We start from the raw sequence: 26,497 nt of genomic DNA, 5'->3' as shown, positions 1-26,497 counted from the left end.
AAAAGACAGGAAAAAAAAACACCCTCAGCGCATCTTCAGCCGTACTTTACGGACAGAGGATGACGCAGACACAGATTTAACAGCAATATACAGATTTTCTCATTTGTATTTTTCAGTCATTTGTTTCCTGACTGACAGAAGCAATCTGCAGAAGATATATGAACAAGGAAACAGTATGATTAAGGAAATAATCATGATATACAGGATAATGACCCATGGTATACTATGGTGATTACTACAATTTAGGTTGCATAAGCCAAATTCCATTCTGAGTCCGAAATGTATCATTATCAACATCTCTTCCTCTCATCTCGTCATAAAACTTTATTATTTTATGGGCTTTAAACGAATGTACTTTCATTTATAGAGGAAGTGCATGCATAATAACTCTTGCTAGGTTTATAGAATTCATTTTTTTTGCAAAAATTGGAGGATTTCATTACTACCACTAAAAAAAATCCAAATTTGAAAGAGACCGCCAGGATTATTCCACCAACATTGTATACGAATGGAGAGAGGAAAAAGGAAAACCAACACAGTCAATTTTAAACAGATGTAATAAAATATTGTACCCCAATTTCAAAAACAAAAACTGGAGCAAACAAGAAAAACTGTAGCTAAAAAAAAAAAATATACAAAACCAGGAGCTATAAAAAATAACATAACATAACAACAGACGTAGGGCAGGCAGAAAACATTCGAATCACAAGATCCCAAATGAATTGACGCAAGAAGTAACCAATTAAGCAACAGATAACAGTGTGATCAATCTGTCAGCGTGTATCTAACTGGAGCTGAAATTTCTGCTTTAATGGGGGAGATTTATCATCAGGTTTCTGAAGTAAAACTGTTCTAGTTGCCCATAGAAACCAATCAGAGCTCAGCTTTAATTTTATAAACAGCTGTGGGAAAATGAAAACTGAGCTCTGATTGGTTGCCATGGGCAACTAGAACAGTTCTGCTCTAAGAGACTTATGATAAATCTCCCCCAATGTGTACGGAAAAAAAAGTTGTTTCGCCATATTCTGCGCTAACATTTTCATACTTTGGTGTACGGAGCTGTGTAAGATGTCATTTTTTGCAAGATGAGCTGACGTTTCATTGCTACCAATTAGAGGACTGTGCGACCTTTTGATCACTTCTTATTACATTTTTTTATGTGATTGAAAATGGCGTAAAAGTGGCGTTTCAGATATTTGGGCGCTAATTTCCGTTATAGGGTTCACCACTGGGAATAAACGTTTTTATATTTTGATAAATCGGGCATTATGGGATGCAGCGATACTTAACATGTTTGCGATTTTTTACTGTTTATTTAGTTTTATATCAGATCTAGAGAAAAGAGGTGATTTGCATTTTTACTTTTTTTTTACTTATTTTTTTACTATTTTTTTATAACATATACCTTTTTTTAAACCCTAGATGGTCTGATAGTTCCTACCATATACTTCAAGTATATGGCATTTTTAAATAGGATTCATTACAGTGCACCACTAGTGCATTGTAATGATTCTCCAGAAGCCATACAGCCTCGGGTCTGCATCGGGTATTAATTGTAGGTGTTTGCTGCAGTATGCAGCAAACCCCACCTCAATATATGACCAGGGCTCATACCGTGAGCCCTCTTCATGCAATGTTAATACATGTCCGGCGCAGAGCGCAAAGAGGTTAAGGACATTCATTCAGTGAATACCAGTTCTTTATCTGTAGTTCCTAAAGAATATGTGGGCATTCCTGAGAGAGAAAGAGATTGAACTAAAAATCTCCGATCCAGAGGAGTATACATTAAACACTCGCGTACCCAGAGAACTAAATTATCGTAACGATCTTATATATATATAATAAAATTTTATATCTGTTTGTTTTCATTATACATACATATTATGTTGTTATTACTTTGATGTTAGTTAGATTGCATATTCGTAATGATTGACATGGTACGTGAGATGTTACGTCTCTTTCTGACGTGTGTTCCGGGGAGGGATGTTGAGCTTACCTGCTATTTAGTTTCGATAACCATTTAGACTATGATTAAGAATCACTTTAGATTTGAAACGCATTAGTTTTTTACCTCTTCTCGTGGCACCATGAATATTTTTAATCTGTAATTTAATAAAATGTGTTTTTAATTGTTACTTAATCAAAGGACTTGGCTCTGGCTGGAAACCCATGTGCTGTCTATGAACTTTGCTGATGTTCCATGCACTGGCATCGAGAGACTATCAGGAAGGTGAGCTGAACGCTTACTGTTAGTTTTTTGATGACTCGTGGTATATTATGGTGATTACTACTATTTAGTTTGCATAAGCCAAACTCCGTTCTGAGTCAGAAAATTTATCATTATCAACATCTCTTCCTCATTGAGCGCTACTTAATAGAATATGGACTTTGAACAAATGTATTGCAATTCACCAAACTAAGAAGCAGTAACATACTTTCATTCATAGATGAAGTGTGTACATAATGGGGGTCATTCACTAAGGGCTCGATTCACGTTTTCCCGACGTGTTACCCGAATATTTCCGATTTGCGCCGATTTTCCCTGTATTGCCCCGGGATTTTGGCGCACGCGATCGGATTGTGGCGCATCGGCGCTGGCATGCACGTGACAAAAATTGGGGGGCGTGGCCAAACGAAAACCCGACGGATTCGGAAAAACCGCTGCATTTAAAAAACCGAAAGTGTCGCGGAGTTTGCACTTACCTACATCCAGGATAGGCCGGTGTATTTGAGTGCGTTCCGATGCTCTTCAGCGCAGCAGCGCCACCTGGTGGACGACGGAGGAACTACCTTAATGAATCCTGGCCGGACCTGAATCCACCGCAGGGAACGCACCGCTGGATCGCGAACGGACCGGGTAAGTACATCTGCCCCAATAACTCTTGCTATGGTTGTTGAATTAATTTTTGTGGGGGGAGTGGGAGCTTAGATTTATCCCGAATTTTCTCAATGGTTTTCAATTTATCTCAAACCAAGAAGTTTGATATACAAAATATGGGGGGGGGGGGGGATGGGGGGACGGGTGCACGTTCAAGTCCTGGAAAATGTTTCCCATGGACTACAAATTGCATCTTTCCAGTTATATTTGTCAATAGCATGAGATCCTTAACGGGACTCAGCCTCTTTTGGCCTTAAGGACGCGGCCCCATTTTTCAAATTTGCCCTGTGTCACTATAAGTGGTTATAGCGTGGGAATGCTATGAGATATCCAGGGGATTTTGAGATTGTTTTCTCGTGACACATTGTACTTCAAATTAGTTTAAAAATTTGAATGAAATTTTTTGTGTTTAGTTATGAAAAAAAACTAAATTTGGCAAAAATTTGGAAAAATTCTTTATTTTCAACGTTCTAAATTCTCTACTTTTGATGCAGATAGTCATAGCACCCAAATAAATTCATAACTTACATTTCCCAAGTGTCTGCTTTATGTTGCCATGGTTTTTTAAGATTCCACATATTTTGCTAGAATGTTATGAGGCTCAGAATTTAGGTATAATTTTTCACATTTTTTGTAAAATCACCAAAACCCGTATTTAGATGGACCTGCTCAACTTCTAATTGACACTGAGAGGCTTAAATAATAGTGAGACTCGTAAATTACCCCATTATGGAAACTACACCCCTCAATGTATGAAAAACCACTTTTAAGAAGTTTCTTAACCCTTTAGGTGTTTTATAGGGGTTAAAACAAAATGGAGGTGCAGTCTGCAAATTGTAATATTTTTTCACAATACACTCATTTTGGGTGGAAAATTTAACATTTGTAATGGATTAAATGAAAAAAGGCTCCACAAAGTTTGATACCCAGAAGGGAAGGAGGGGCCATCCAGATCAGATTTGCAGTGTCACAGTGTACAGGCTATATTTTTTTTCTTTTTTTAATGTGCACCTATAGGGGCTTATTTCTTTTGCCACATGAGATGCACTTTTCTGGTAGGTAATTTTGGGGAATCTATTGCTAATTGGTGAGATTTTATTAACTCTTTGTTGGTGGAGGAAATGAAAATCATCAATTTTTAGGAAAATTTTTATGTGTTTTTTTTGGCCGTTAACCGTACCATAAAAATAGTATATTATTTTTATTCTATAGGTCGCCACGATTACGAAAATACCTCATTTATATAGATTTTTTTTATTTTTTTCCCATTTTTACTGAATAAGAAGTAATTTGGCAAAAATGTTGTTAATTTTAGCATCACCGTCTTTCATATGCATAACTTTTTTATTTTTCGCCTCACAGATCTATTTAAGGGCTTATTTTTTGCGAGAAGGATTGGTCTTTTAGTGGTCTTATTTTAGAGTGCATAACATTTTTTAAATCACTTTTTAGAGCATTTTTTATAGGGTATTAATTAAAAATTATCTTTTTTGGAGCGTTTTTTTTTTTACGGGATTCACTTTACGGATCTAATAACGATTCTGTTTTATTATGCAGATTGTTCCGGACGCAGGGATACCAAATATGTGGGGGTTTTGTGTATTTTATTCAATTGTACTGAATAAAAACAAATTTGGAGAATATCTTGTTCTTTTTAGCATCACCATCTTTTCATATGCATAACTTTTTTATTTTTCAGCTGATAAATCTTGTTAAGGGCTTATTTTTTGTGAGAAGAGTTGTTCTTTTTAGTGGGCTTATTTTAGAGTGCGGAACATTTTTTAATCACTTTTTAGAGCATTTTTTAAAAGATATTAATTAAAAATGATCTTTTTTCAGTACGTATTTTGCGCTTTTTTTCTCCGGCGTTTACCTGCGGGTCCAGTAATGATTCTGTCTTATTATACAGATTGTTACGGACATGGCAATACCATATATGTGGGTTTTTTTGTGTTTTTGTGTTTTTTATACTTTATTAAGTGTTTTTATGGGAAAGTGACATTTTAGGGGCTTATATTTTTATGTATTTATTTTTTATTTATTATAATGTGTAGTGTTTAGTGTTTTTACATGTTTTTACTTTTCCATACTTGAACTTGAACCAGTGGTGCTCTGATCGCTGGTTCAAGTTCAATACACTGCTCATTTCATTGTAGAGCAGTGTAAACTGTCTGAGCAGAAGAACGGGTAGCCCCGGAGCACTGGGCAGACTTCGGGGCTGCCCAGAAGTGGATCGGATCCCCCCGGTAAGCGTCACGGGGGATCCGATCCATAGCGGAAACACCCTTACACGCCGCGGTCATGCTTGTAAGGGGTTAACACCTGCGATCGGAGTCATCTCCGATCGCGGTTGTTACAGCGTGGTGCCAGCTCTGATAGACAGCTGACAGCCGCTGCTTCTGGTACCGGCTCCGTTCATGAGCCAGTGCCAGAAGCAGGACGTTATAGTGCGTCCTGGTGCGCTAAGCATCTAGCCCCGGGGACGTACTATAACGTTATGTTAATGTTAAGATTTGGATCAAACATGTTTTCAGCTCATCTCAAAGAGGCTAAGTTGGAGGGCAAATAAAACCTCTTAAGACTTTGCCATGTTCTTCAATCTATTCCCGAATGTTTTTGTACTGCTGCAGGACCCACTATCCAGCTATAAGAGGCCACAAAAATGTGATTAGATGTTGCAGTCTCAAAAGTAAAGTGTATAATAAAAAGTTGCTCTCAAAACTATCCATTTTGACGATCAGTCTCATTACTCTCTCAGACTGGGATGGGATAAATGTATTGTGTCGATCACAAGGTATAGATATAAAAGAATTTCTTTATTCATGTACTCACAGAGCTTTAAAAATATGCATCAAACAACAGTAATAACGCCAAAGGCCTCCTTCCAGTGCTTATCAAATTCCTCTCCCGTTTAGCATGCCTCATTACAATGTAACCATGTAATCGCATACATGGTAAAAAATTGATAAATTGGGGCTCATTTACTAAGGGTCCGAACGCCACAATTTCGTCAGGTTTCCCAAATATTTCCGATTTGCGCCGAATTTCACCCGGGATTTTGGCTCCCGAGATCGGATTGTGACGCATCGGCACCAGCTTTCACGCGACAGAAATCGTGGGGCGTGGCCGCCGGACAACCCGACGGATTGAGAAAAACCGTGGAATTTAAAAAAGAAGAGGGTGAACTCTTGCGGACCGCGGCGCAGCAGCGACACCTGCTGGGTATCGTGCGCACGGACCTTCGTGAATCCCGGCAGACCCGAATCAACGTCGGAAAATGCGCGGGAGCGCGACTGGACCGGGTAAGTTAATCTGCCCCAATATTTCCTATCTGTACTTAGAGCTTTATATGTCTGTAGTTGAATATTAGCAGACAGTCCCTAAGTAGAAGGAGGCAGAGTAGGGATTTGAGGAGAGAAAGAGCTGTCAGTCAGAATAATGGGGCTTGGTTCACTGGCAGCCTGAGGGAGAGAACAGTCACGAACACCAGAGATTAGTCACAAAAGCTAATTTCCATATAAGAAAAACATCTGTAATTAAGGTACAGTGCCTCACTGGCAGCTAATTATAGGTGATATAGGGAGGACTTTTAACGGGTAATAAATAAAAGGCAGATTCATCATCCATTTACGCCATAAGGGCCCCGGACTAGCCTTGTAAACCCAACTCAGAGCTCTCAAAATCTTGTCATTAACTACAGTAAGCACCCACACAGGAGAGTGATGGTGGATCAACTATCCTACTACTTTTCAAATTTGAAAAAGGCTGGTCCCTTAAGGGACTGCCCATACTACCCAGCATCACTTTAAAGTTCTGAATAAACTAGGAAAGTCACAAGGAGCAAAAGGGATCTAAAACACAAAGGAAAGACCTGTCCTATGTAGAAAAGCCTCCCGTTTTTGAGGTACAGATGACTACAAGGGAGCATCTTAAGCATCCTCTGTGTGACCAACACTGTGAGGGCACAAGGGGGCAGCCATAGGACGGGAACATTGAAAGGCGGAATGACTGCCCCAACAGGTTGTACACTCATGACAGAACTTGCAAACTAGGGCTAGGGGAGGTGAGCAGCTGCACAGTCCCTTTCATGGCGATACAAGGAGAAAGCAGCTTACTCCGCCTCCTGGCTTCACTGTAGCAGCCAGGTGGTCGGGCTTGGAGGCTGGCCGGACAGAAGGGGGCAGTGCTTGGTCAGGAAAGATGGAGCAGCCTGGACACCGAGTTGGAACCACCCCCGTGAGTGCAGGACACCGCAGAAATGTCCGGAACATTCTCCCAACTGCTCCGGACAGCTGGATAGAGGTAAAAAAACGGGACTGTCCCGCCGAATCTGGGACAGTTGGGAACTATGTAGCTATACATGCTGCAGGGTGTCCATGTGCTGTTGTGCTGCTCTTCTCTGCCAAGAGAAGTATATACAGGCTGGTGATGCCCTGCTGGTCTCTGCTAATATATACAAGCTGACACTGCCCTATTGGTCTCTGTTAGTGTCAGTAAAAGAGAATAAATACTGGTATGTGGAACACTCACAGATGTACACCAATGAAAAAATCAATATGTAAAGTAAGGGGAGAAGGGAAGAATGGAAAAAGTATAAATGTGTCTTTTAAAACATAACTTTTATTATACTCATATAAAAAGGAATTGATTTGCAACCTATTTCTTTTTATATGAGTATAGTAAAAGTTAGGTTTTAAAAGACACACTTACAATTTTTCCATTCTTGCCCTTCACCCCTTTACTTTGTATTCTGTTAGTATATAGAGCCTGGGCATCCCTGTTGGTCTCTGTTAGTATATAGAGGCTGGTGCTGCCCTGTTGGTCGCTTAGTATATAGAGGCTGGTGCTGCCCTTCTGGTCTCTGTTAGTATATAGAGGCTGGTGCTGCCCTGTTGGTCTCTTAGTATGTAGAGGCTGGCACTGCACTGTTGGTCTCTGTTAGTATATTGAGGCTGGTGGTGCCCTGTTGGTCTCTGTTATTATATAGAGGCTGTCGGTGCCCTGTTGGTCTCTGTTATTTTATAGAGGCTGTTGGTGCCATGTGGGTCTCTGTTATTATATACAGGCTGGTGCTGCCCTGTTTGTCTCTGTTAGTATATAGAGGCTGGCGCTGCCCTGTTGGTCTCTGTTAGTATATAGAGGCTGGTGCTGCCCTTCTGGTCTCTGTTAGTATATAGAGGCTGGCACTGCCCTGTTAGTCTCTGTTAGTATATAAAGGCTGGTGCTGCCCTGTTAGTCTCTGTTAGTATATACAGGGTAGTGCTTCCCTGTTAGTCTCTTTTAGTATATAGAGTTTGGCGCTTCCCTGTTAGTCTCTGTTAGTATATAGAGGCTGGTGCTGCCCTGTTAGTCTCTGTTAGTATATAGAGGCTGGTGCCTCTATATACAAAGACCAACAGGGCAGCGCCAGCCTCTATATACTAACAGAGACCAACAGGGCAGCACTAGCCTGTATATACTAACAGACCAACAGTGCACCACCAGCCTCTATATACTAACAAAGACCAACAGTGCAGCGCCACCCTCTATATAACAACAGCGACCAACTTGCCAGTACCAGCCTCTATATACTAACAGAGACCAACAGGGAAGCGCCATCCTCTATAAAATAACAGTGACCAACAGTGCACGACAGCCTCTATATAATAACAGAGACCAACAGGGCACCACCAGCCTCTATATACTAACAGAGACCAACAGGGCAGCACCAGCTTCTATATACTAACAGAGACCAACAGGGATGCCCAGGCTCTATATACTAACAGAGACCAACATGGCACCGCCAGCATTTATATACTAACAAAAACCAACAGGGCACCACCCGCCTCTATATCCAAACAGAGACCAACAGTGCAGCGCCAGCCTTTATGTACTCTCAGAGACCAACAGGGCACCGCCAGCCTCTATATACTAACAGAGACGGCATGAAGAAAGAATAGGCGCTGCCCACAAAGCTGTTGCGGACCTGCCGCACACATGAAGGTAGAATAGGAGCTGCTGTGCCCGTTGGAATGGTGAGTAGTCAGTCTTTTTTTTAATATATACCCGAGCATAAGCCGAGTGGGGAATTTTTTACCACAGAATTGTGCTGAAAAACACGGCTTATACTCGAGTATATATGGTGTATATATATAAATGCTTAGGCTGATTATTGCTACCTAATTTTGCCCTTTTTACAAAGCAGCTGAAGTAGCCCAATTTGCCCCTATTGCAACTCCTAAAAACACTTGAAGATGGATTTCCCTGGAATCCCAATTACTTCATCTTATATCACTACCAAGCCTGTTATGGATGACAGGACCCCTGCCTCCCTCTTTACAGACCCGATCACCTTTCTTATTTAACTCTTTAAAAATCTGCCACTGTCTCAAATTTCATCACAAACTTCATTCCAATCCCTCCCTATTACTAACGTTGTAATCTTGTATTCCCTCCTTGTCTGGAATCAGGGTTTTTTTGATGGTGGGAGGCGAAGGGCTTCCTCCACATATAACATCTGATGTTCGGGGTTAAGCTCCTATGTTGTAATGAACTCATTGCTAAACACTGAAGATCCTTCATCTAAACTGCTTAGACTCAATAAAATACTACTTTTTGTATGGGCTATACCTTCGAGGAATTCCGATTCCCGAACAACATCTGTATGAACAACCCTTTCGGCAGAGGGAAGTTCTCCCCCCTATACTCTATTTTAAAAGCTCCTCCCCACGACATCGGGTCGCTTTTTATTGAACAGTTTGAGGTGGACTTTGGCTGCCAACGCTCTTTGTTGAGATGGAGACACTGTTGTACTACCCTAGCAAAATGTAATCAGCAGGTCTCGCTGACAGAGACCTCACTCAGGTTAGGATTTATTATGCTCTTTCTTGCCTCACTAATATGAACCCCAACTTATCCAATAACTGTTTCCGGGCTACAACGCCCTGGGCAACATGGCTCATATTTGATGGCACTGCCCTACCGTCGCCTCACTCTGGAACAACGTTGTAACTCTTATCTGCTCCTTATTAGGTAACACAACACCAGAGACCCTGGCGGTTTCTCCCACTGTAACCCCACCCCCAACCCCACCCCTTTTTTAGTTTCTTAATATTATACAGTAGCTAGCTATGTATTAGGTAACATTGATTTCTGATGTTCCCCGCTGTGAGGGGTTCATGTTTTGCCTGTCTGATTGTAAGACATTTTTTGATTTCCAAACAATAACATTTTGTTGAAACTAAAAAGTTTCTGGTGTCAGAAAATGGTTACATAACTTTTTTTTATCCAAAATATTTAAATGTGAAACACAAAAATCAACTATATCAATTTGGAATTTCTGTTATATTGGCTAAAAGTATAAAAGTGATGAGTCATTTGGACTGTAAAAACAAACCCCATAAGAAAATCTAAATTTTTCATTTCCCATTACGTCACACATAACTTTTAATTGTGCAGCTAGGAAATACATTTTGCCCTTCAGAAAAGAAACCCTCATTTAACTTTTCAAATGTAAAATTAATATATTAAAATATAAAAAAATATATATTAAAAAAATATGTTTTCATGGTTGAATGTATTTCCAAGAAAACCTAAATTTGATTTATCAGTATTAAATTGGCGATGATCAAACACTTAGCATAAGGACACAGCTCCAAACACTGTGTAGTGGCAGGAGAGGGCTACTGCAGCACATCTTCATCTAAGTAAATGAAAGCAAAGCTGCAGTAGCTTGGACATTACATTGTGTATCAGGAGTTGTGATGTCTTGGAGGTGTTGCTATCACTGCTATGAGGGCCAGGTTTTGGGGCTCCCAGTCATCTGATAGATGACCTATCAAGTCCTGAAGAAAATTCTATATAAAAATGTAAAATGTGGTGAAAAAGAAAAAAAATGACCATGTAAATCTCTATTAGAATAAGTTATATGCTGTTTATTTGGTTTATGGGCGAAAAAGAGAACTAAAGGGATCAGGGATTATGGATTCACTTCCTGGTTATGTTCTTGTATATAGAAGATGCTTATATGCAGAACAAATGGCAACGCGTTTCAATGCCCTATTGATGTCTTCATCAGACCGAAGTATTAGTGAAGATAACATACAAATAAATACAAAAAAGTAGTGTCCAAAGGGTAATCACAATGTGTAATTACATAAAAAATATCATAATATATAACACAAATAGATTGCACACATATTTAAGTCAGATTACATATACAGGCAGTCCCCGGGTTACATAGAAGATCGGTTCTGTAGGTTTGTTCTTAAGTTGAATTTGTATGTAAGTGGGAACTGTATACTTTATCATTGTAACCCCCATACAAATTTTTTTTGGTCTCTGTGACAATTGGATTTTAAAAATGTTGGGTTGACATAAGAATCAGGATTAACAATAAAGCTTCATTACAGACACCTCTGATAACTGTTATAGCTGTTTATTGTAGCCTAGGACTAAAGTACAGTAAATTACCAACATCCAGAGGTCCGTTTGTAACTAGGGGTCGCATGTAAGTCAGGTGTTCTTAAGTAGGGGACCACCTGTAAGTAGTAAGAGATAGATAGAAATCTGTTCAGCTAAATGAGTCATATATGATGAGGGTTAAAAAGACAAAGGAATTCTGTATGAAATATATGTAAAAAAGAAACATATATAAAAAGAAACAATTGGAGATTACCATAGCTGTAATTTTATGCACAGCTTTGAGAATATGAAAATCCGAGTGAAATAAGAAAAATTCTGAGTGGTCCCTCAGTAAAATTGAATAAAATACACAAAACCTCCACATATTTAGTATTGCTGCGTCCATGACAATCTGCATAATAAAACATAATTGTTATTGGACCTGCAAAGTAAACCCCGTAAAAAACAACCCCAAAAATGCTCTGAAGAAAGATAATTTTTATTAAAACCCATTAAAAAATGCTCTAGAAAGTGATAAAAAAGTTAAACACTCTAAAATAAAAACTAAATAAAAAAAATCTTCCTAAAAATGTATGATTTTCATTTCCTCCACCAACAAAGAGGTCATAAAAGCTGTAGATGCCCCAAAACTATGTGGCATATTTACTTACCTGGTCCATACCCGATTCCTGCGGCGCGTTGTCCGACGTGGATTCGCGCCTGCCGGGATTCACTAAGGTTGTGCGCCCGATATCCAGCAGGTGTCGCTGCTGTGCCGAGGTCCACCGGAGTTCACCTTCTTCTTCCCGGTGCATGTATGGTGCATGTCAAGTGACATAAATTCTTTTTAAAACACTGCTAATTTTTCAGAATCCGTTGGGTTTTCCGACCCCCGATTTCCATCGCATGCGACACAATACGATCGTGTGCGCTAAAAAAAAGTACCTCCATTTTGTTTTAACCCCTATAAAGCACCTAAAGGGTTAACAAATTGAGCAGGTCCATCTTTACGGGTTTTAGTGATTTTCCAAAAAATGTGAATGTAAATGGCCCCCAAATTCTGAGCCTCATAAGATTCTAGTAAAATATATAGAATCTTAAAAAACCATGCCAAAATAGAGCAGACATTTGGGAAATGTAAGTTATGAATTTATTTGGGTGCTATGAACATCTGCATCAAAAGTAGAGAATTTAGAACTTTGAAAATAAAGAATTTTTCCAAATTGTTTCCAAATTTCTTTTTTTTCATAACTAAACACAAAAGATATCATCCAAATCTTTTAACTAATTTGAAGTACAATGTGTCATGAGAAAACAATCCCCAAATCACCTGGATATCTTATAGCGTTCCCACGCTTTAACCACTTTAACCACAAAGGGGCAGATTTGAAAAATGGGGCTGCATCCTAAAGGCCAAAATAGTCCCGTAGGGGTTAAATACCTTTGCAAGCAGTTTGCACCTAAAAGAATGTGCAAAGTCCGACAGAAAACTGGCGCAAAGCCCTCAGTAAATGTTCCCCAAAGTCCATACAAAAGTAGAATGTTACTCACCATGAATCGTCTTGTGAATCCTTTTTATTGCCAAATACATAATGGAATGTGTACAAGGGGAAGGTAGGAAAAACGTGCAGGACATCACATAGCTACAGCCGTTTTACGCACAAGAAGCTTCATCTAGTTAACTTGTGTGAAAGGAACAAACAGTGCTGTGTATTTAACCCTAAATCGGACACTCCCTAGCAGCTAGTCTGAAACCCCATTGGTTGAATACATCCTTCACATTGGAGTATTTCTCTGAATGGAAGTGTGTTGTGTGCTTATTTATAACACCTGTTGCTCTCACATCTTCTTACCTGAGAATTGGCTAGACCCTCGCCCCACATCCGTCATGTTGGAAGGGAGTTGCAGGTCTGCCGCTTCACCCAAAATGGCGGCCCATCTGTGGTAACTCGCTGCTCAGTCTCATTCCTGGGGGTAGGTCGGGATGCAAGCGTACAGGAATAAAGGAGGATATCTTATGAGCTATTGGGAAACGCAATCTCCATTTGCATAAAGCTGGGTTTATGACAAGCGGGGCATGCTAGTTGAAATGATGGGTGTAAGCAACAATACTGTCACGGGCTCTATACTGCAATACAATACTGCGGCGGGCTCTGGTGAAGATGCGGTAGTCCAGAGGGTACTCTGATCCCAAACCCTGACAGTAAGATCCGGCCATGAACCCCGCCAAGGTGTCACGTTTGGTACTGGCTGATCTTTCCAGTGTTGTCGTCCAGCATTCCCAACAGATTGCTGCTCAAGGAGAACTGCTTGGTCAAGTTATCACCTCACTGCAACAGCTGTTTGCCTCTAAGCACCAGCATCAGGCTCCATAATCTCATCTGGATCTCATCAGGCTTATAATCTCATCTGGATCCGCAAGGGTGACGAGTGGAAGACAGTGTTTAACACCCGTGAAGGCCAATTCGAATATATTGTGATGCCATTTGGACTATATAATGCTCCTACTGTCTTCCAGGAGTTTGTGAATGACATTTTCAGGGATCTGCTGTACTCCTGTTTTATGGCTTACCTCAATGATATCTTGGTCTTTTCTCCAGACCTCGAGACCCATTAGCCACACGTATGGCAAGTTCTTGGCCCCCTCTAGACCAACCGTCTCTATGCTAAGCTGGAGAAATTACAGTTTCACCAACGCGGCCTCCCATTCCTCGACTACATAATTTCCGACAGAGGCCTCCAGATGGATCCAGATAAGCTGCCTGCAGTTCTACAGTGGCCACGCCTAGAAGGTCTGCAAGCCATACAGAGGTTCCTGGGTTTCTCAAAGTATTATCGGCAGTTTATTCCGCATTTTTCCACTCTGGTGTCTCCCATCGTGATACTTGCCAAGAAAGGTGCCAATCTCCATACCTGGCCCCTGCAGCTGAAGAAGCGTTCTCCAGATTGAAGTCCGTTTTGCATCGGCTCCTGTTCTCACTAGGCCTGACACAGAGAAACCCTTTCATCTTGAGGTGGATGCCTCCTCCATAGGAGCTGGAGCTGTGTTCACCCAGAAAGGGCCTAAGGGCCGAACTCTCACATGTGGCTTCTTTTCTAGGACTTTTTCTCCCCTGGAGAGAAATTATTCTATTGGTGACAAAGAACTGTTAGTGATCAAATGTGTTCTGGAGGAATGGGGGTCCCGTGTGTGTACACAGACCACGAAAGCTTCTTGTACCTCCAGACAACCCAGCGCCTGAATCCCAGACAAGCCCCGTGGCCCTTGTTTTTCTCACACTTTAACTTGTTGATTCACTTCTGTCCTGCAGACAAGAATATCAAGGCTGATGCACTGTCCCATGCTTTGGATGTTGTTGGAGAGGAGACAGTCCCTCGGCATATCATCTCTCCTGAACAACTTGTTGTTGCAGCTCCAGTGGATCTTCGGCAGCTACTTCCCGGCAAGACATACGTCAGACTTGCTCTCTGGACGAGGATTCTGTCTTGGGGACATTCTTCGCGTTTGGCTGGGAAAAGTCGCTGGCTGCAGCAACTGTGCTGATGCAGGGACACGAACTCCCAGCACTGGCCCACTCCTCAGCCGCACCCCGCTTCACACCCCTCCTGGCATAGAGGTAGCATAAATGGGAAAATAATCGCAAGTGTTAGCAATACCTGCCTTCTTGTGTGTGTGTGTGTGGGGGGGGTATCATAACTTATATAACAGTTTTCAGGCAAATACTCCAGTATCTCCGGTAATTGTGATTATTTGCCGCTCTATACCACCTAAACAGCATGGGGTGGGGATATACAGAGCACGCGCATATGTTAAATTCCTCCCACGGAGTCTAAATGATCTCTGTCCAGTTATATGTGTCCCACTGTCATTCAGAAATGACAATACCATGAATGGGTGTACTTGTTCTGCAACAAAATTCTTTTGTTGCGATCAGCTCTCATAACATACAAAATGTACATTACATTTACAAAAAGACCCCACAAATAAAATTATGATAAATAGATATGAACGTAATAGTACCAATAAAAGTAAAGTGCTAGCCAATGTCCTGGGGGTAAATCCTCTTCTTCATCTTATTTATATTTGGGGAAGCTGTTGAAACTTCCTTTGAACCAGTTCTGCACTTTAGTTGCGAGTACCTACCACTCCCACAAACTAAAGTTATGCCCTATCCACGGATAAGGCATAACTTGCTGATCAGTGGGGTCTCAGTGCTGAGACCCCCACAGACCGCGAAACCAAGGAGTCTTTCCAACCCTTCGCCTCTCCGTCAGACTAATGGAGTAAGCGGCCACGCATGACCGTTCTGCTCCATTAATCTCTATGGCACTGACAGAGATCGCTGAGCGTGATGCTTGGCAATTTCTGTCCGGTCCGTGGAAAAGGCCTAACTTTAATTATTAGGAAAACCCCTTTAAAGGTACTACGTAGGTAGAAAAACGTGATACGGAATATCGGTTCCACACAAATTCTATGCAACATATTGATGATGGCATTTTCCACTTCTAGCCGCTTTCTATATGCAAGTTGTAAAGAGTTTATCAACAACAGCAGCTTCATTATCAAAGATGTTAGCACTATTGGCTTCTGCCTATGACCAATGCAGCCGCTTAGCAATGTTGAATGCTTGCAACCTAATTTGGAGAATGTCACATGCATCCTTCAAGTATGATAAAGCTGAGACCCTTACTCATGGATCCAGGCACATCCCTGCTCTCTGCCAGTGTAATTTAGCAGTGCAGGTGAAGTGCAGGGGTAGACCTGCTCTGCTCATTGCAACAACCTGTGAAGCCCCTCAGGCTCATTAGCATAACTATGTAAGAAGATTACCATAGTCATGGTGCCTGGATCTATGAGTAAATGTCCCTGTTTTATTGTGAAGGATTCTGATGGTAGATTTCTTTTAAAGGGTTTGGCTCACGAAAGAAAGTTCTCAAATTTAAATCCCCTAGTGATGTTTACACAATAAATAAATAAATAAATAAATCATTTTTAATCCCTTAGTTTATAATTATAGTCATTATTATTAGTGTTGTAGTTCATATCACTCAGTGATGGTCAGTGTTAGATTCTTCCCTAAGAAGAAACTTCATCATCCCCCTGTGCTATGAGATGCTGTGTGATGACAATGTGCTTAGATTATCAGGGTACAGGGTTTATCTTCACTTTTATTTAGCTTTGGAACATTCACTAGTATCTAACACAAAGAAAAAGAGAGATAAGACAGATCAGAGTCATGAGATGGACATAAAACACAATGACATACCAAGCTCTGCTATGTTATACTTATAAAATACTCAGACAGCTCTGCTATCTGATATAAAACACACAAATTTTGCACAAGTAAATTCCAGTTCCAAGCAGTCATAGGCAAAAGTTTAGTAGGGCGTAGCAGAAGAATTTGAGACTTTTATGGAACTTTATTTAAAAAAAGGCACAACACACTGACAGACACACATGCCTGATAAATCACACTCAAGGTAAATGAAATAAGTCCAAAATCCAGAAAAAGCAAAAAAAAACAGAAAATCACATAAGTGTTCTGACTAATATATGACCCCCCGTACATTCCAGGGGCTTTCTAGTGACTTTGATACACTGATCTGCCAAAACATGATTCTTTTTGGAATAAATGGAACCTTTTAAAATGACTCTTTACCTTAAAGGACATCTACCATCAGCTTTCTGATGTTTCCTAATAAGAATGATGTTCCTCAGGAATTCTTTTATTATAACTGTATATGCCGCGATCGTGGAAATATAGAGTTAAAAAAATTATGCTAATTATCCTGAGGTGCTCAGGCTATATCACCAGGGTGAATACAAATAACCGTACCCACCTCTCTTGTAACAGATCCCTATGCTGTTTAAACCATAAGTACCAACCAAAAGCATACAAGACCAAAAAGTCGTACACAAAGTACCATAAAGTAATTCAAAATACAAATCTTTATTATCACATGTAGAAAATCAAAAATTGGACATTAAAAACACACACGTTAAAATCCATTATCCACAGTACCAAATGTCAAGTCATGTAAACATACCAATGGAATCAGTATATAAAGATGGGAGCTATGCTGAGCACACAATTTAAAGTCTATCCAGGTAATACCACAAGTGTCAAGAACAATACCTGTGTCTCAAGTGAATAAGCCCCAGACCACCACCAAATCACCCCGACGCGCGTTTCGACGCCGCTTCCTCAAGGGGGTGTGGAACGGGTGAGGAAGCAGTGGCGAAGCGCGCGTCGGGGTGCTGTGGTGGTGGTCTGGGGCTTATTCACTTGAGACACAGGTATTGTTCTTGACACTTGTGGTATTACCTGAATAGACTTTAAATTGTGTGCTCAGCATAGCTCCCATCTTTATATACTGATTCCATTGGTATGTTTACATGACTTGACATTTGGTACTGTGGATAATGGATTTTAACGTGTGTGTTTTTAATGTCCAATTTCTGATTTTCTACATGTGATAATAAAGATTTGTATTTTGAATTAGTTTATGGTACTTTGTGTACGACTTTTTGGTCTTGTATGCTTTTGGTTGGTATTTATATCACCAGGGTGCCTTAGTGAAACTTGTATTTTAATATATGCACTCCCCTGTAGCACTGGTCTTGCCCCCCCCCCCCCCCCTCAGTTCATAGGTAATGGGTGGGGCTACTAGCTCTACAGGGGATGTGCATACATTAAAATATGGGTGACGGGTGAAATAGCCTAAGAGCCCCAGAGTCATTTACATAACTTTTATAACTTGCAACTTATACGGTTAAAATAAAAGAAGTCCTGCAGAACATTGTTCCACAGGAACTTCTTATTAGGACACTTTTACTAACAGCAAAACTGATAGTAAATGTCCTTTAATCTTATAGCGCCTTAATCAGGAATGGGGTATGAAAAACACTGCACACACTGAAAGTTGCTTCAATCTTTTTATTTGTTTTATTCCAACCTGATATAACATTCCAACGTGATATAACATTTCGGCCTTTGCCAAGTATTGATATTAACAATATATTAACCGTATTTTACAGTTCAAATTGTTGACGTTTCTTTTGGCACGACCTTTGTCACATAGATCTGAATATGTATAGAGGAAGCATTGTGAATGCGGTAAGGTAGTAGAACATGTTGTAACAAATGTTTTCTTTGTGGTGTAGTAGCTTACGCTAAGATCATTTCTTACTATAAAGCAGAGATCCAGTGCTCTGTGCAGTCAGCTCTGTGTCTTCACTGCCATGCTCTGAACTAGATCTCTGTATAAGCAGTAACACTGATTCTGTGTTTTGATTGGCTGGTCTGCTAGTGTACGTTCATGTGAATGCCCCCAGTGACCTTAGCTGATGTCACAACCCGAGTGTCCCCAAGTGCCCGACCTTTTAGGAGAAGCTGAGAGAATTTTGATGAGGGGCTTCACTAGGTCAAAAGATCCGGGGCTTTGGCCCGTGTCCCAGATCGCGGGACACTTTTTCCGCTGACCAGGCAGCTCTCCAAACTATCACCTCTATCTGCATCCTCTGTGATAGTGATGAGGACTGTAGTGATGAGGACTGTAGGAGTTGTCAGCTCTGTCTTTCACTACAGATAACCCTGACTACAGTGCTGGGAGCTGGAGACACAGTATAATGACATCACCACGACTTGTCCCACACTCCACTGAGAAGAGGAGAAGCAGAAAGGAAGGCAGGTGAGTACTATTTTGTTTTTTTATTTCACAGTGTAAGAAGTTGGCACATTAAGGGGATTTAAAAGGAAATCAACCACCTCCACTCTTAATCACCTAGAAAAGAAAGTAATTTTTAGCAGCACGGAGTATGGGGACAAGATGTCCGCCGCTCCAGGCTGCTAATTATGCACGCCCCCACACCTCGCTCTTCCATGCTGGGAGCATGGGAGAGCGCGGTGATATCACAGGAAAGGTATGAATTTACTACTCTCGCGTGACGTCACCTCCCTCTACTCAGTGGAGGTAAGTATTTATAGTTTTTTTTAATGTTTTTTCAGTGGTTGATTTCCTTTAAGTATGAAGGATGTCAATTGCTGAGGGAGAGTGTTAATGGCAGCAGCAGGATAACACTGTTAAGGGGCCAAGATGTAAGAACAATGAACATGTCTGTGTGGTTAACTCCACAGGGAGGACATGTGGCTGAAGAGAAGAAATGGTGATGCTCGGTCTAATGTAGACAATAGAGAACAACTACAGTTTGCGGACAACTCACCTGCAGTTGCTGGATGGAATAGGTAAGGTTTTGCTTGGTTTCATTTGAGAAGGAGTTGTGTACAGAAACGGTCATGACTGCCAATACATATTAATTGGGGCTTGTGCAACCCAAATTTTACAACCCTAGCAATGCCCCTGGAGATGATAGATATACCAGGATGGATCTCAGGATAGGAAGAACCAGCAGCATGATATAGGTATCTTTAGATTTTTTTTCGAACGCTTTCTCCAGCTATGCTAAAACTATTTTTTGGTAAGTAACTTTACAGTTGCTCTTTAAGCCACTATTGTCTGTGAGCAGCTAGATCTTAATCAATGCTCAAGTCTAATGGACAAAAGTGGTTTTATCTCTGAAAAACCAACAAGCCATGACAATATGGTTAATCTATCATCTCTTTGGTTATTTGAACCATTCAGCGATACTTGGAATTGTTCTATATAATGGGGCTTCTTTCAGGGCTTTACATACTCTACAATATCTTCCATCCCAAGAACTTTTCAGTTTTTGCGGTTGATATCTAGACCTCCAGTTAAAATACTGCTGATATTTTTGATCATCTTTGTCCAGACTGAGGAGGTAGGAAGCCAATTCTTGGGGACTAGAAAAATCATCTACATGAATAAAGGAGTCTGGTGGTATAAAACGTTCATAGTTTTTACGTGGAGGACCCATAACAACTGGAACTGTTCCTGCATGGAATGAATTTCTCCAGAGTTTTTCTGTTATATAATCTTCGTGGACTGAATTCTCAAAAGCAAGGTAAAACTTATATGTGGACAGAGTTTCCACCGTTCTTATTTGGTATCTTGGAAGGGGTAAATTATTTTTTCCATAGACATCTACTTTGATATGCTTATTTAACTCTGTATAATACTCAATTCTCTTTGTTGCCTTCCAGTTACTTACTACCCAAGCAACCAATCGGGTCTTCTGCGGAATAGTAAAATTTTCTTTATCCTCAGTCTTTTCCAACCATCCATAGGGAGTAAAGATGTCAGAATCTGCCCTGTAGGACATGGTCATATTGATGAGATTGTCCATGATGGTGAGATTTTTCACATGCGGAGGTGGCTCTACATTAAACCAGATCCAATACTGATTGGGAGGTCTTGGCTCTTGTGGTAACAGAGATTTGGATCTTGATACATCTTTGTGCCAAAAAATAACAGCATTGGCCTTTGAATACACACTGCGATCTACTGTAAGGAAGCAATCAGATGAATCAAAAGATGGAGGACATTGATTGAGAGGAAACTTATCTCCTGAAGGCCATGTCCAAAGAAGGATAATAATCAAAGACTGATTTGACAACTTCATTTGGTCTTGTGGTGTTGGTTTTGGCTGAACAGTTTTTGTTGGAAGGAATGAACAGTTCAATGACATGTTAAAATTGAGCTTTGGACAGTCACTTTTGTATGCAGGTGATTCTGCACGGTTGTAAAATGTACATAATACAAAAATACAATAACTGTATATAACCAAAAACAGAAAGATCCAGCTTGTCTTTGGTAAACGGCTTGCACAAGCCATTGCAGACATATAGCGTGATTTTTCAGGACGGTCAAAAGCCACTTGATGTTTACAGATGTTTACAGAAGATGTTTATAGATCGTCTGTCTTCACTTTTGGTACCCAGGGTTGTGCCTTAAGAGGAAGAAGGAAATTAAAGTTAAACTTCATAAATCATAGCAATAATTGTAATAAGAAAACAAATGAAACGAAAAATGAGTATTATATACATTGGTGATTTAATAAATCTTGTCTCATAGATTGTAAGGAAATTAAGAGAGTTGGTAGCACCAACTTCAGAGAACTAATTTTAAACCTTTATTCTCCATTGCAACACTTTGCTCTATATACAAGAAATTGTTAACCACACAAGAAGATGTTAAAAGGGGTTGTTCAGATTGGAAAATGTTGATATAAATGTTGGCAGGGGGTATATAAAACCAATAATCATCTAAAATTTACTTCTCTCAGTACTGATTATTGAGGCCAGCAGTGATGTAATAATAAAGTAGCAAAAACACAAATGAATAAAAAAACTACATATTTGGTATCGTCTACATAATAAAATAGAATCATTATTGGATCCACACGGTGAATGCCATTATAAAATGAAAAACTTTCAGGAAAAGATTATTTTTTAATCATCTGGGTATGTTAAAGTGTTCCAAAGTTATTTATAACCAATTATTGTGACACTTCAAAATACAACATAAAAATGGTATGGCCATTAAGCTGTAAACAAGTATTGATGATAAGGGGTTAATTATTTATTTCTAACTATGAAGTTACCTATGAATACTGGAAAAAAAAAAGAAATGAGACCCCATAAGACCAAATCATTATAAATTTAATATAAACCTATATCATTGATGATCATTATTGTTGTGTGATCAGGGGGCCTGACACTGATCTGCAACCAACATGTCTCTTCAGCCCCGAAGATGGAAGATCTTACCTGGTAAACAAGCTGCTGAGATGTGCCTGCTTCAACCTCAAGGGGGGGGGGGGGGGGGGGGGTCACAACACATTTCTCTTTAGAACAAGATTCTTTGTTATTAATAGTTAATGTTATTAATCTTTATAACTGCCGTACAGGGATTTTACAGCAGCCATTAAAGGACATCCACCACCAGGATGAAGGATTGTAAACCAAGCACGATGACATACTGGTGTCTATCCCCTCTGGCAGGATCTGCTCTTCTTTTTAAAATTATGCAAATGAGACTGATGGGCTTGGGGGTCCATAGGTGTTAATGGAGCCTGGAGCCCCGCAGGCTCATTTACATAATTTCAGAAGACTTTTTTCATAAAAACAAGGGTGTAAGAAGCTTAAATAGGAGCAGACCCTGCCAGAGGGGGCACACAACAGTATGTCAGCGTGCTTGGTTTACAATCCTTCAACCTGGTGGTAGATGTCTATGTAGATGCTTAGTTTTATAGGTTGCTGAAATCACAAATAGTTTCCTCCCTAAGGATTAATAAAGTTTTATCTATCTTTCTATCTAATGGTACTTTCCGGTACTGGAAGTGTCGGGTTCGGGCTGTGTCATTACAGCTCAAATATGCGGCACTAACACTTTAACCCCTTACAAGTTTAAGTGTAATGCCCCTTGATTGTGCCCCACAGGGATCCTTCCCGCTGTAGCCCCGGGGTCCGGCATTTGCCCCAAGCCTGCCTGGTATTCTGTTCCGCCTCCTACTGGACCCGGCTGTGACTAACTGACCATGCTACAATTACATTACACACTGCAATACATTTGTAAGGGCTTGAACAAGATATCGGACAATCACTTGTTCAAGCCCAAGTCTGGAAAACTTAAAAAAAAAAAAAAAAAATCAAAACTCATTTTATAATAATAATAATTAAATAAATAAAATAAAAGTCCCTTAATTACAGCAGTTACATACAAAAACCAAATAAAGTATATAAAACACAAAAACCACTTACATATTTGTTATCGTTGTGTCCGTATTAATCTGTACAATAAATCTAAATCAATATTGAACCCGCACGTTGAACGACTAAAAAAAAATACACACACACAAAGAACTTCCCATAAAATATAATTTTTCATCAAATACCCTCATAAAAAATGTTCTACAAAGCAATCAAATAAAGTTATGAAAAGTTATGAAAATGAGAAAAATCGCACATAAAGTTCTAAGCCTCATAACTTCCTAGAAAAATGAGAGGACACATAAAAACCATGTCATCATAAAGCAGATCTTCCAGAAATGTTCTGCCTAGAAAGCAGAACTTTTGCCAAACTGAAATTTTTTTCCCAATTTTTTTTTCGAAATGAAACGCAAAACTTATTACTTATTTTACAACTAACATGAGGTACAATGTGTCACAAGAAAACTGTTTCAAAATCACCAGGATATGTTAAAACGTTCCCAAGTTATAGCCAATTATCGTGACACATGTCAGATTCCAAAGATAGAGTCTGGTCATTAAGCTGAAAACAAGCGCCGGTGATAAGAGATTAAGATTTGTCACTGTGTGAAAGATCAACCATTACACTTATAGAAAACTGAGTTCCTGGTTGTAGCAGTTTTCCCTGTGACCCTGTGCTTGAGCCACAATTTTCGGGCTCTGTCCCGCTGTCCCACCTGGTGGTAAGTGCTAGGATTTCAGCTCTGATTACAGTGAGGTGCGGGTAGTGCAGGGAGGCAGTGTTACTCTGCATAATAAGTGCAGTTAGGGGGTTGCAAAATAAAAAAGGGGAGCTGATAGGGGATGCAAAATAAGAGGGGGGCTTTTGAGAGGTAAAAAAAGAAGGGGTATCAGTAGGGGTGCAAATTAAGAGGGGGTGCAGCTGGGAGAAAGACAGTAAGAGGGGACACTGCTGAGGGAGTAAAATAAGATGGGGGCTGTTGAGGGCAAAATAAGAGGGGGTGCAAAAAAAGAGGGGTATCTGTTGGTTTCTCCTGCCTTTTTGGAGTATAGCAAACACTCACACGCTTTGGCTATTAGATACGAAAATCCACTTGTATGTTAAAAACACAAATTCTTTATTGAAGAAAACTTCTGTACCGACAAATTGAAACAGAGTATTCACAAGAATTTAGGCTGGCAGCCTACGCGTTTCAGATAAACTCTATATCCCTATTCATGGCTGTGGAGTGCAAAATAAAAGGGGTTGCTATTGGGAGGTGGGAAGTAAGAGGGGGAACTGCTGTGGGGGCAAAATAAGAGGGGAGGCTGTCAGGGGCAAAATAAGAAGGGAGGCTGTTGGGGGGCAAAATAAGAGGGGAGGCTGTTGCAGTCAAATTGAATTTTAATTACAGTGTTCAAGCAGTACACTCATATATAGGGGTAGAGGTCAGACCTATGCCATGGTTAAGTGACAGCAGTAATCCATGGGGATGGAGAAAGACTGAACAAATAGGTTGAACTACTTAAAAATGACATAAAATGAAGTAAAACAAGGTTTCTCTAAAATAAGTTTTCGAGTACAATGCCAGTGCAAACGAACTTAATATGATCCTCCCTTCCAAAAATAAAAGTACACAAGTGCAAATGAATTCCCAAGTAAGGAAAATGAAATATTTTAAAGAAGACGTGAAACCTCCTTAATCCTGTAAATTGAACATGGTATATACTATCAGGTGTAATACATACATTATGTCTCCCCCATTCCCTCCGTACCTTACAGGGTCAGAAAGCCGATCCATGTGTCCAGAGAAAGGTCTGTTTCCTCTTTTGGATTGATTCCTTGCTGCTCCCAAGACTTACTCTCCTCCGTCAGGTGCTTACTGTGATGTAGGAGGCATTACCCAATCATGTAACCGTGCTCTTTGTGTACTTTAGTACTTTTGCAACTACATTATTGCTTACAGCTCAGACTTGTAATAAATCTTTATTCAATGCCTCGGATTTTTAAATCTGGATTTATTTATACTGTATAAGGCTGGGTTCACACCTTGTTTTTGGATCCATATATTGTAACGATTCTTCAGATGTCTTCTTACAGGATATGGCACAGACATATCCCACTTTATCCTTATACAGCTTATTTGTATATATGCTTATGCAACACCCTCGCCGATGCAAGGTGGAGGAGTGGTTGCGAATACGTCCCACCATGTAGCTTACTGTCTGTGTAGGGTCTAGTCAGCCCCACAGCATGTCACTACATCACACTACATGGGGACATTGCAATGGTAGATCCTGCCTGGTAAGGCAGGAGTTAATTGTTTTATGTGATGTCATATGTGTCAGCCAATCACATGTATTGCATCCTGTCTCTGTGAGCTGAGAGGTAATTGGGGGAGCAGCCACCACCTGACCAAGGGGAGATAATAAAACCCCTGGCCCGGAATGTTCTAGAGAAGACTCTAGTCAGACCAGAGAGTCTGAACAAGTTAGACAGAGAGAGAGAGGAAAGGGGTATCATCCTACCTTCAAGGGTGATACCTGAAGCAATCCAGGACAAGCTGAAGCATCCTTCCAGGACACAGCTACCTCCCAGCCTGCCATTGCATCCAGGCTGGTGATCTACATCCTGTGGCTCCCTCCAAATACCTCTCCAGCACTCCACCATTCTGTTGAAGGCACGTTGCTGATGTTCCTGTCGGTTCCAATAAAGAACTGTAAGTGTTTCTGTTCAACCTCTGCCTCCGTCTGGTCCCTGCTACTCCGGCTGTCACCATCACGGGCACCCTGTCCACCACACAGAGACTCATACTCTAGACACCAAAGGGTTGCCCCAGGGAGATCCGCTACAGCAGTCTCTCCCTCATCATTTCTTGCCAACACCACCCTGCTGGAGACCTGCCAGGCTGTAGGACAGCCCTCCGGTTCCCCATACCAAGCACCGTAACACAAGTGTGCTTAGGCCGCAACCGCCAGCCACTCAGGTACTGCGGGCCCAGGCTGTCTCCAGGCCCCAAGAAAAAGGCTAGGCCCCGGTGGGGGATGTTGCACTTATATAGTGGGATAATTTGCCCAGTGACTCCTCTTCCCCCCTGGATGCGGAGGGAGGAGTGCACAACTGCTGCCGATGTACAGAGTGTTTCCCCAGTGATGTCACTTCACTCATATGGACAGTGACATCACCAGTGTCTTCCCTCCTGCTGAGTGACATGTCTGCTAAGCAGAGGCTGGGGGACATTGCATCTGCTCCTTAGAGGCTTCTGTTGCCTCAACTGACTGTACCATATTTTTTCGGACTATATGTCACACTATTTAGCAAGAAAAAATCTTGGTAAAAAGTGCCTTTGTCTTATAGATACTTATAGCACTGCCAGACCCTCCTGACTGCTGTAATGGAGATCGGGTGAGGCGCTGACCTAGGGCTTCACAAAATCTCCCAGAGAGAAGAGTCCCAACATGATCATTGCCTACAGAAGCTGTAGTAATGTCAGAACCGTGTGACGGATCACATGCTTCCAACATCACTCAAGGTCCTCCATGCTGCTGAGGCTGGGGCACAAAACTTAGGAATGGGACAGGGTAAGAGTTATGTGTGTGTTTCTGTGTATAGCAGTGTGCTCCT

General features: G+C 40.7%; 1 protein-coding gene across 1 annotated transcript; it reads right to left on the bottom strand.

Annotated features, from left to right (window-relative positions):
- Positions 1–18,221: 18,221 nt before the first annotated feature.
- On the bottom strand, positions 18,222–24,761 carry LOC140068989 (3-galactosyl-N-acetylglucosaminide 4-alpha-L-fucosyltransferase FUT3-like). The gene is made up of 2 exons (XM_072114335.1): positions 24,649–24,761; positions 18,222–21,131 (listed from the first exon to the last, which is right to left on the bottom strand). Exon 2 carries the CDS (start codon positions 21,024–21,026, stop codon positions 19,887–19,889), a length of 1,140 nt encoding a protein of 379 aa, XP_071970436.1. The 5' UTR covers positions 21,027–21,131; positions 24,649–24,761; the 3' UTR covers positions 18,222–19,886.
- Positions 24,762–26,497: the final 1,736 nt, after the last annotated feature.

This window comes from Engystomops pustulosus, chromosome 7 (assembly GCF_040894005.1).
Source record: "Engystomops pustulosus chromosome 7, aEngPut4.maternal, whole genome shotgun sequence".
Classification (NCBI taxonomy): Eukaryota; Metazoa; Chordata; class Amphibia; order Anura; family Leptodactylidae; genus Engystomops; species Engystomops pustulosus.
The sequence above is the reverse complement of the archived record's forward strand: the minus strand, read 5'-3'. Positions and strand labels throughout refer to the sequence as shown.